Source organism: Chamaea fasciata, unplaced genomic scaffold, assembly GCF_029207755.1.
Source record: "Chamaea fasciata isolate MVZ Bird 193981 ecotype frontalis unplaced genomic scaffold, bChaFas1.0.hap1 SCAF_1011, whole genome shotgun sequence".
NCBI lineage: Eukaryota > Metazoa > Chordata > Aves > Passeriformes > Sylviidae > Chamaea > Chamaea fasciata.
Window position 1 is genome coordinate 1 of NW_027095096.1, and position 10,595 is coordinate 10,595.

Below are 10,595 nucleotides of genomic sequence, written 5' to 3' on the forward strand. Positions count from 1 at the left end.
CGTTTTTTTCCCCATTTTTCCCTTTTTTCCCCATTTTCCCCATTTTTTCCACCCCCATCAGTTTTCCCATTTTTAACCCATTTTTTCCTGGTTTTTTCCCCGTTTTTTCCCCCATTTTTCACATTTTTTTTTCCCCATTTTCCCCTTTTTTCCCCATTTCCCCCATTTTTTCCCGGTTTTCCCGGTTTTCCAGACCGTTTTCCTGTGCGAATCTGGAGGCCTCCAGGAAGGTGACCTCCCTCTCCCCCTCCAGGTCCTTCTTGTTCCCGCAGAGGATGATGACGATGTTGGGGCTGGCCAAGGTCCGCGCGTCCGTCAGCCACTGGGCCAGGGCGTTGTAGGTCTCCCGGCTGCAATTCCCAGAATTCCGGGGTCGGGATCCATGGGAAAACACCGAAAAATGGGGGGGGGGAAAAAAAAAAAAAAAAGGGAAAAAAAAGGTGAAAAAATGACAAAAATAAGCCCAGAAACGTCGTCAATTCACACGGCGACGTCATGGATTCACACGGTGACATCACACTCGGTTACTGGAGCTCTCCAGGCTGGAATTCCCAAAATTCCAGGGTCGGGATCCATGGGAAACCACCAGAAATGGGGAAAAATGAAAAAAAAACAAAAAAAGGGAAAAAACAGTGAAAAATGACAAAAATCGCCCCAAAAATGTCGTCAGCTCACGCGGTGACATCATAGATTCGCAGGGTGACGTCACACTCAGCCGCTGGAGGTTTCCCGGCTGGAATTCCCAAAATTCCGGGAACGGGATCCATGGAAAACACCAAAAAAAAAAAAAACGGGGGAAAAAATTTTAAAAAGGGGGAAAAAAAAGGTGAAAAAAATGAGAAAAAATTGCTCCAGAAATGTCGTGAATTCACGCGGTGACGTCATAGATTCACGGGGTGACATCACACCAACAGCCGATGACGTCAAAGACCCATCAGGGGAGGTCACGCGCCCGTTGATGACGTCACGGATACGTGTGGTGACGTCATAGAGGCGCTGACGGCGTCGTGGACCGGCCCCGTGACGTCGCGGCCCGGCTGATGACGTCATAGGCCACTTGATGACGTCGTAGACCACCCAATGACGTCACACCCCCCCCACCAATGACTTCGCAGAGCCAGCTGATGACGTCACGGAACCACCCAGTGACGTCAAACCCCAAGGCTGATGTCAGAGATCAAGCCAAGGACCTCGCAGACACGTTTGGTGACGTCACGCCCCCGTCGATGACGTCACAGATCAACCCAAAGGCACACCTGGCGACGTCACGCCCCGTCGATGACGTCACAGACCCATTCCGCGACACCACAGACACACCCGGTGACGTCACACACCCACCGGCGACCGGCCAATGACGTCACGGACCCGCCGATGACGTCACGGACGCACCTGGTGATGTCATAGACGAGCAGCGCCCCCGCGGCCCCTCTGTAGTAACTGCGGGTCACCGACCTGGGAGACGGAAAGGGGAAAAAACGGGGAAAAAAAAAAAATCGGGAATTCCGAGGTGGGAACAAATCCCCGCCCGGGAATTGCAGGTCCTTAATTAGGGATCGTTAGCGGGGATTAATGTTGATTAATTAAAGGGGAAATAAGGCAGGAATTGAGGGAAGAGGGAGAAAAGAGGAGGAATCGGGAAAAAACGCGGAAAAAAGAGGAAAACCCAAGAAAAACGGAAAGAAAGGATAGAAAAAGAGGGAAAAAACTGAAAAAATGAGGAAAAAAGGAGGAAAATGAGGGGAAAATGAGGAAGAAATGAGGAAAAAGAGGGAAAAATGGGGGGAAATGAGGAAAAATGAGGAAAAAATGAGGAAAATTATGGAAGGATGAAAAAAAGGGAGGGAAAACCAAAAAAATTGGGAAAAAATGGGGAAAAAAAACCAAGGAAAAATCAGGAAAAAGGGGGAAAAAACACCAGGAAAAAGTGGGAAAAAGCGCTGAAAAAAGTGGGGGAAAGTGGGGAAAGACTGAAGAAAAACAAGGAAAAATGGGGGGAACGGGGGAAATGAAGAAAAGCAGGAGGAAAAGGGAAAACCAAGAAAAAATGATGGAAAAATGAGAGAAATTGAGGGAAAACCAAGGAAAAAATCAGGAAAAAATCGGGAAAAAAAGGGGGATAAGTGGGGAAAAGTTGGAAAAACAAGGAAAAAATCGGGAAAAAACGAGGAAAAAAATCAGGATGAACCGAGGAAAAAAAAATCAGGAAAAAATGGCGAAAAAATTTGGGAAGAAAAGGGGAAAAAACCCCGAAAAAGTTGGGAAATAACCAAAAAAAAAAAAAAACCAGGAAAAAAATGGGAAGAACTCAGGAAAAAAGTGGGAAAAGGTGGGAAAAAGGTAAAAAGAAAATATCAGGAGAAAGGGGGAAAACAGAATTTAAAAAATCAGGAAAAAAATCAAAAAAAAATCAAGAAAAAACAGGAAAAAATGGGGGAAAACACGGGAAAAAAATCAGGAAAAAGTTGGAAAAAGCAGGAAAAAGCTGGAAAAAGCAGGAAAAAGCAGGAAAAAGCAGGAAGAAGCGGGAAAACTTGGGGGAAAATCAGGAGCAAAGGGAAGCGGGAGGTACCTGAAGCGCTCCTGGCCGGCCGTGTCCCAGATCTGCAGTTTGACCGTTTTGCCTCCGACGTTGACGACCTTGGAGCCGAATTCCACCCCGATGGTGTGGTTGGAATCCTGCTTGACTGGGGGAAAAACGGGAAAAAAAATGGGAATTCTGAGGGATTGGGGGAAGCGGGGAGGGGAGGAAACGGTCCAAAAGGACCAAAAAATGACCCAAAAGTGAGAAAAAACGGGTCCAAAGTGCCGCAAAATGGCCCAAAAATGCCCCAAAAAGTGACAGAAAAATGCCAGAGGAGGAGGGAGAGCTCAGAGTGACACAGAATTCCAAAAAAATCCCAAAAAATTCCCCGGACTCCCCAAATACCAACAGAAACCCCTCGAGAAATACAAAAAAAAAAATTGCCAAAAAAATTTTCCTAAAATTACTTAAAAATCCTCTCAAAACCCTCCCTAAAATCCCCCCAAAATTCCCAAAAATAATAATAAAAAAACCCCCAAAAAATCCCCCAAAATTCCCCCCCGCCCAAAAAATAAACCCCCCCCAAAAAAATCTCCCAAAATTCCCCCAAATCCCCAAAAAACTCAAAAAAAAATCGCCCCAAAAAATTCCCCCGAAAATTCCCCGACTGCCCAGAATTCCCCAAATTCCCCCCAAATTCCCAAATTTTCCCTACACTTGCTCTCGATGAAGTGGTGCAGCAGGCAGGACTTGCCGGTGCCGGCGCTGCCGATCACCAGGAACTTGAAAAGGAAATCTGGGGGGGTGGGAATTCCCAAAATTTCCATGTTTGGACCCAAAATTCCCAATTTTGGACCCATATTTCCCCAAATTTCCCAATTTCGCACCCCGAAAATCCCTAAAATTCTTACATTCGAACCCAAATTTTCCAGGTTTGGACCCAAAAATCCGCCCAGAATTCCCCCAAAATTGCCCCAAATTTCCCAAGTTTGGACTCAAAATTCCCCAAATTTCCCAAGTTTGGACCCAAAATTCCCCAAATTTCCCAAGTTTGGACCCCAAATTCCCCAAATTTCCCCAGAATTTCCCCAAAATCCCCCCAGTTCCTGCATTTGGAGCCCGAATTCCCCGAATTCTCACATCTGGACCCAAATTTCCCATGGCAGGACACGAGATTCCCCAGATTTCCCCAAATTGCCCCAAAATCCCCCAAATTTCCCCCGAAATTTGCCAAATTCTCCGTGTTTGGACCTAACATTCCCCAAATTTCCCCATTTTGGACACAAAATTGCCCCAAATTTCCCACGTTTGGACCCCAAATTCCTGGAATTTCCCACATTTAGACCCAAAATTCCCCCCAAAATTTCCTCATTTAGGACCCAAAATTCCCCCAAAAATTCCTCAAATTTCCCCATTTTGGAAACAGAATTCCCAAAACTCCCCAAATTTCCCAGGTTTGGACCCAAAATTCCCCAAATTTCCACATTTCGGACCTAAAATTCCCCAAACTTCCCTTTAGGGAGCCCCAAATTCCCCTATAGAGACCCTATAGGGACCCCCCCGATCCCCTACAGGGACCCCCCGATCCCCTATAGGGACCCCCAGATCCCCTATAGGGACCCCCAGATCCCCTATAGGGACCCCCAGATCCCCTATAGAGACCCCCAGATCCCCTATAGGGACCCCCCGATCCCCTATAGGGACCCCCAGATCCCCTATAGGGACCCCCAGATCCCCTATAGGGACCCCCAATCCCCTATAGGGACCCCCAGATCCCCTACAGCGCCCCCGAAACCCCCTTCAGAGACCCCCAGACCGCCCCAGATCCCCTCTAGACGCCCCAAAACCTCCTATAGAGACCCCAAAACCTCCTATAGAGACCCCAAAACCTCCTATAGAGACCCCAAACCCCCTATAGGGACCCCAAACCCCCTATAGAGACCCCCAGATCCCCCATAGGGACCCCAAAATCCCCTATAGAGACCCTATAGGGACCCCCCGATCCCCTATAGAGACCCTATAGGGACCCCCCGATCCCCTATAGCGCTCCCCAAACCCCCTTCAGAGACCCCCAGACCGCCCCAAATCCCCCCCAGATCGCCCCAAATCCCCCTATAGAGACCCCCAATCCCCTATAGGGACCCCCAGATCCCCTATAGAGACCCCAAAATCCCCGATAGATCCCCTATAGCGCCCCCCAAATCCCCTATAGGGACCCCCAGACCGCCCCAATTCTCCTCTAGAGTCTCAAAAATCCCCTAAAGAGACCCCAAGTCCCCTATAGGGACCCCCAGATCCCCTATAGCGTCCCCCAAACCCCCTTCAGAGACTCCCAGACCGCCCCAAAACCCCCTATAGAGACCCCAACCCCCCTATAGAGAGCCCCAATCCCCTATAGGGACCCCCAATCCCCTATAGAGACCCCAAAATCCCCTATAGAGACCCCAAAATCCCCGATAGATCCCCTATAGCGCCCCCCAAATCCCCTATAGGGACCCCCAGACCGCCCCAATTCCCCTCTAGACCCCCAAAAATCCCCTAAAGAGACCCCAAATCCCCTATAGGGACCCCCAGATCCCCTATAGCGCCCCCCAAACCCCCTTCAGAGACCCCCAGACCACCCCAAATCCCCCCCAGACCGCCCCAAATCCCCCCCAGACCGCCCCAAAACCCCCTATAGAGACCCCCAATCCCCTACAGAGACCCTCAATCCCCTATAGAGACCCCAAAATCCCCGATAGATCCCCAATAGCGCCCCCCAAATCCCCTATAGGGACCCCCAGACCGCCCCAAATGCCCTCTAGAGCCCCAAAAATTCCCTAAAGAGAACCCCCCGGTGCCCCCAGACCCCCAAATCTCCTAAAGATCCCCTATACATTCCCTATAGGTCCCCTATAGCGCCCCCCAAGCCCCCTTCAGAGCCCCCCAGACCGCTCCAACTCCCCGCTAGACCGCCCCAAATGCAATAGAGACCCGTAAAAATCCCCTAAGGAGACCCTCCCAGGGCCCCCAGACCCCAAAATCCCCTATAGATCCCCTCTAGATCCCCTATAGATCCCCCATTGGCCCCACCGTAGGTCTCGGACATGCTGGAACCGGGAGCAAAGATGGCGGCGCCCAGAAGGAGCTGCTTCCGGGTAATCTGCGCATGCGCGAAATGAAACCGCCAGCAGATGGGCGGGGGCTAATTGGGAAAGGGGCGCGGCCAATGGAAAGGCGAGGAGTCGGGTGAAAGGGGCGTGGCCAAACCGGCGAGAATTGTGAGGAGGAAGGGGCGGGGCCAAGGAACCGGCGGGGACTGTGAGGAGAAAGGGGCGGGGTCAGGGACAGGGCGGGAATCGTGAGGGGAAAGGGGCGGGGCCAAGGGGACGCGCGGTCCTAAACCCGCCCGGTTCGCCCGAAAATCACCAAAACGGGCCGAAAATCCACAGGAAACCCACCAGATTTAACCGAAAATCACCCAAATACACCCGAGATATCCGGGACCGAGACCCGGATCAGCACCGGAACCCGCACCGGCACCAAGGCTGAGACCGGCACCGGCACCGGCACCGGCACCGGCACCGGCACCGGCACCGAGACCGGCGCTGATCCGACACCGAGACTGAGAGCGAGCCCGGAACCGGGACGGGGATCGGCCCCGGGATCGCCCCGGGATCGGCCCCGGGATCGGCCCGGGCAGTTTTGGCCGCGGCCCCGGGCGGGACCGGGAGGGACCGAGCCGGGACACTCCGAGCTTCCCAAGGCTGAGAAGGAATCCTTTATTACTTGGAACGTGTCCCGCTTAGGATTTTACACGGACCGATCCGACTGCGGACAAAAAAGACAAAAAACCTCGTCAATCACATTGGTCAGCCCAGAGGGACATCAAGAAGAAGTCCCTCGCAGGAAAAGGAATGGAAACTAAAGTTACAGTCCACAAAAACGCTTTTGTTGTTCACAGAAAATTTCCCTGGGCAAAGAATTTCAGAAAAACAAAAGATCTCAGGGCTGCCATGCCTCTTGGCTTTTGGAGGGAAAAGAGAGGGAGGAGAGAAAAATATTGGAGCCAAAACAAAAGGAAAACCTGCCAGGCGTCTTCCCAACACGGAACACAGGGAAGGTGGGTCACCGCCGGAGCCGAGCTCGAAGCTCTCCCTGCACCGGGGGCGCTCGCAGGGCTTCCCTCAGCGGTGTCTCCGTTGGTGTCTGTTCAAGGCTGAGCTCTGTAAGAAGCTTTTCCCACACCGGGGACACTCGTAGGGCTTCTCCCCGGTGTGGATCTTCTGGTGCGTGATGAGGTTGGAGTTCTGCCGGAAGCCCTTGCCGCAGTCGGGGCAGCGGAAGGGCCTCTCGTCCGTGTGTGTGCGCTGGTGCAAGAGGAGCTCAGAGCTGGTCTTAAACCCCTTCCCGCACTGATCGCACTCGTAGGGCCTCTCCCCGGTGTGGGACATCTGGTGACGGAGCAGCTGGGATTTCTGGATGAAGCTCTCCCCACACTCCCCGCACTCGTAGGGCCTCTCCCCGGTGTGGGTCATCTGGTGATGGGTCAGTTGGGATTTCTGGCTGAAGCTTCTCCCGCACTCCCCGCACTCGTAGGGCCGTTCCCCGGTGTGGACCTTCTGGTGGCAGATCAGGTGGCACCGTCGGCTGAAGCTCTTCCCACACTCCCCACACTCAAAGGGCCTTTCCCCAGTGTGGATCCTCTGGTGGAATATCAGGCTGCTCTGCCAGCGGAAGCCCTTCCCGCACTCGCCACACTCGTAGGGCCGTTCCCCCGTGTGGATCTTCTGGTGCTGGCTCAGGTTGCCCCGCACGCTGAAGCTCTTCCCACACTCCCCACACTCGTAGGGTCTCTCCCCGGTGTGGGTCCTCTGGTGGAGGATCAGGGCGCTCCGCCGCCTGAAGCTCCTCTCACACTCCCCGCACTCGTAGGGTCTCTCCCTGGTGTGGATCCGCTGGTGGCACATCAGGCTGTCCCACCGGCTGAAGCTCTTCTCACACTCCCCACACTGGTAGGGTCTCTCCCCGCTGTGGGTCCTCTGGTGGAGGACCAGGACGCTCCGCCAGCTGAAGCTCTTCCCGCACTCCCCACACTCGTAGGGCCGTTCCCCGGTGTGGATCCGCTGGTGACGGAGCAGGTTGCACCGTTGCCTGAAGCTCTTCCCACACTCGGAGCACTTGTGGGGCTTCTCCCCATCACGAAGCTGCTCGTGGACCACCAGCTCTGAGCTCTGGCTCCATCTCCGGCCGCCTTCCCGGCCCGGCCTGGCTCTTTCCTCCTCACATCCTCGCCAGCTGCGTTTGCAGCCCCTCCTCCTCAGGGATCTCCGGCCCTTTTCCTCCCCGTTGCATTCCTGCGCCGTGGAGCCGCTCAAAACGGCCTCTGCCACGAGCTTCTGCCGCGGGGATTTGTCCTCCCTGCTCTCCATGCTCGGCTCCTTGTCTGGGGGAGGAAGGACAAGGACAGGATGGGATTTGCCTCCGTGTCACAGGGAAGGGGAAGGAGATCCCCCGTCTGCTCGGTGCCCGCCCTCCCTGGGCTGCGGCGAGTCCCAGGAACCCGAAAAGCTCCCCCCTCTTGTCTCCCCACCTATGGATACTGGGAGTGACCGGGCTCGTACTGGGACTGACCGGGCTTGTACTGGGAGTGACCGGGCTTGTACTGGGAGCGACCGGGCTCATACTGGGAGTGACTGGGCTCATACTGGGACTGACCGGGCTCACACTGGGACTGACCGGGCTCGTACTGGGAGTGACCAGGCTCGTACTGGGACTGACTGGGCTTGTACTGGGAGTGACCGGGCTGGGAGCGACCGGGCTCATACTGGGACTGACCGGGCTTGTACTGGGACTGACCGGGCTCACACTGGGACTGACCGGGCTCATACTGGGACTGACTGGGCTCACACTGGGAGCAGCCACTTCCAGCCCTGAGACCCCTGAATCCCTTTCCCGCCCCTCCAGCCCCTCCAGCCCCAGCGGGGTCCCGGCAATCCCAGGCGTTCCCCCGGCTCTCGGGCTCCCCGCTTTGCGGTTCTGGGCTCTCCTCTCTCTGGGCTCCCGCTCAGGGAAGCGGCGGCTCTCCCGGGCTCCCCAAACCCGGTGTCCCCCCGCCCCGGCTCTGCCGGCACCGGGACACCCCAAAAACACCTCCCGGGGAGCCCCCGATGTCCCCCCGAGGGGCATCTGCTGCTCGGCTTTGGATCCCCGCGAGCTCCAAACATCCCCCCCAACAAACCCCAAACCCAGGGACCCCCCGGGATATTTGGGGCGAGCTCCCCCTCCCCGGCCACCTGCGGGATGGGGGCGATGATCCCGGCGGTGCCGCCAGTTCAGGGAGCGCTGGAGCCGCCGCTCCCTCCGCTCGTCTTCTCCTCCCGCTCCTGCCGCCGCTGCGCCTCTTCCTCCCTCCCTCCTCCTCCTCCCCCGGGCCCGGGCCCGGCCTGGGAGGGCGGGGCCAAGGAAAGGGCGGGAATCGTGAGGGGAAAGGGGCGGGGTCAGGGGCAGGGCGGGAATCGTGAGGGGAAAGGGGCGGGGCCAAGGGGACGCGCTGTCCTAAACCCGCCCGGTTCGCCCGAAAATCACCAAAACGGGCCGAAAATCCACCGGAAACGCACCAGATTTAACCGAAAATCACCCAAATACACCCGAGATATCCGGGATCGGCCCCGCACAGGCACCGGCACTGGGACTGAGGTAGAGACCAAAACCGGCACCTGATCCCAATCCACAGGATCCCAGTGCGTAGGATCCCGGTCCGTAGGATCCCAGTCCTCAGGATCCCAGTCCATAGGATCCCAATCCACAGGATCCCAGTCCATAGGATCCCAGTCCTCAGGATCCCAATCCGTAGGATCCCAGTCTGTAGGATCCCAGTCCATAGGATCCCAGTCCTCAGGATCCCAATCCGTAGGATCCCAGTCCTCAGGATCCCAGTCCATAGGATCCCAGTCCTCAGGATCCCAATCCATAGGATCCCAGCCCGTAGGATCCCAGTCCGTAGGATCCCAGTCTATAGGATCCAAATCCATAGGATCCCAGTCCATAGGATCCCAGTCCATAGGATCCCAGTCCATAGGATCCCGGTCCATAGGATCCCGGTCCATAGGATCCCAATCCATAGGATCCCAGTCCGTAGGATCCCAGTCCGTAGGATCCCAGTCCTCAGGATCCCAGTCCTCAGGATCCCAGTCCATAGGATCCCAGTCCGTAGGATCCTAGTCTGTAGGATCCCAGTCTGTAGGATCCCAGTCCGTAGGCTCCCGGTCTCTTGGGCATCGTGGGGAACTGGGATTATTGGGATCACTGGGATAACCGGGATAATGGATAACTGGGATAACTGGGATAATGGGGAACCGGGATAATGGGATAACTGGGATAACTGGGATAATGGGGAACCGGGATCACTGGGATAACTGGGATAACTGGGATAATGGGGAACCGGGATAATGGGATAACTGGGATAACTGGGATAATGGGGAACCGGGATCACTGGGATAACTGGGATAACTGGGATAATGGGGAACCGGGATAATGGGATAACTGGGATAACTGGGATAATGGGGAACCGGGATCACTGGGATAACTGGGATAACTGGGATCACTGGGATAACTGGGATAATGGGATAACTGGGATAACTGGGATAACTGGGGTCACTGGGATAACCGGGATAATGGGATAACTGGGATTAATGGGATCACTGGGATAACCGGGATAATGGGATAACTGGGATCACTGGGATGACCAGGATAATGGGGAACCGGGATCACTGGGATAACCGGGATAATGGGATAACTGGGATAACTGGGATAATGGGGTAACAGGGATAATGGGATAACTGGGATCACTGGGATAACTGGGATAATGGGGAACTGGGATAACTGGGATAACCGGGATAATGGGATAACCGGGATCAATGGGATGACCGGGATAATGGGATAACTGGGATAATGGGATAGTGGGAATTCCAGGAGAAAGGGAATTTTGGGATACCAGACATCCCGGGATAACGCTGCCATGTCCCCGTCCCGGTTTGGGATTTTTTGGGATTTTGGGGGATTTTTTTTTCTGAATTTTTTGGGGAATTTTTTT

At 54.8% G+C, this 10,595-nt stretch overlaps 2 protein-coding genes across 4 annotated transcripts; both read right to left on the bottom strand.

Annotated features, from left to right (window-relative positions):
- Positions 1-57: 57 nt before the first annotated feature.
- On the bottom strand, positions 58-6,191 carry LOC136306126 (ras-related protein Rab-4B-like). 3 transcript variants are annotated; one of them, XM_066209464.1, is made up of 5 exons: positions 5,594-6,191; positions 3,237-3,317; positions 2,570-2,684; positions 1,390-1,452; positions 58-350 (listed from the first exon to the last, which is right to left on the bottom strand). In XM_066209464.1, the coding sequence occupies exons 1-5, from the start codon at positions 5,607-5,609 to the stop codon at positions 119-121; spliced, it is 507 nt and encodes a 168-aa protein (XP_066065561.1). In that variant the 5' UTR covers positions 5,610-6,191; the 3' UTR covers positions 58-118. The 3 variants fall into 3 exon arrangements, with proteins under 3 accessions (XP_066065561.1, XP_066065562.1, XP_066065560.1); XM_066209465.1 differs by lacking the exon at positions 3,237-3,317; XM_066209463.1 differs by lacking the exon at positions 5,594-6,191 and having other exon boundaries at positions 3,237-4,074.
- Positions 6,192-6,258: 67 nt separating this feature from the next.
- LOC136306125 (zinc finger protein 436-like) lies at positions 6,259-8,877 on the bottom strand. Its single transcript, XM_066209462.1, has 2 exons — positions 8,797-8,877; positions 6,259-7,946 (listed from the first exon to the last, which is right to left on the bottom strand). Exon 2 carries the CDS (start codon positions 7,930-7,932, stop codon positions 6,688-6,690), a length of 1,245 nt encoding a protein of 414 aa, XP_066065559.1. The 5' UTR covers positions 7,933-7,946; positions 8,797-8,877; the 3' UTR covers positions 6,259-6,687.
- Positions 8,878-10,595: the final 1,718 nt, after the last annotated feature.

Coding starts and splice junctions, on each gene's coding strand:
- LOC136306126 (XM_066209463.1), bottom strand. CDS start 3,381: ATGGGTCCAAAATTGGGAATTTTGGGTCCAAACATGGAAATTTTGGGA. Junction 1,453..2,569: donor GCCGGCCAGGAGCGCTTCAG/GTACCTCCCGCT, acceptor TCCGTCTCCCAG/GTCGGTGACCCGCAGTTACT. Junction 351..1,389: donor CTCGTCTATGACATCACCAG/GTGCGTCCGTGA, acceptor TGGGAATTGCAG/CCGGGAGACCTACAACGCCC.
- LOC136306125 (XM_066209462.1), bottom strand. CDS start 7,932: ATGGAGAGCAGGGAGGACAAATCCCCGCGGCAGAAGCTCGTGGCAGAG.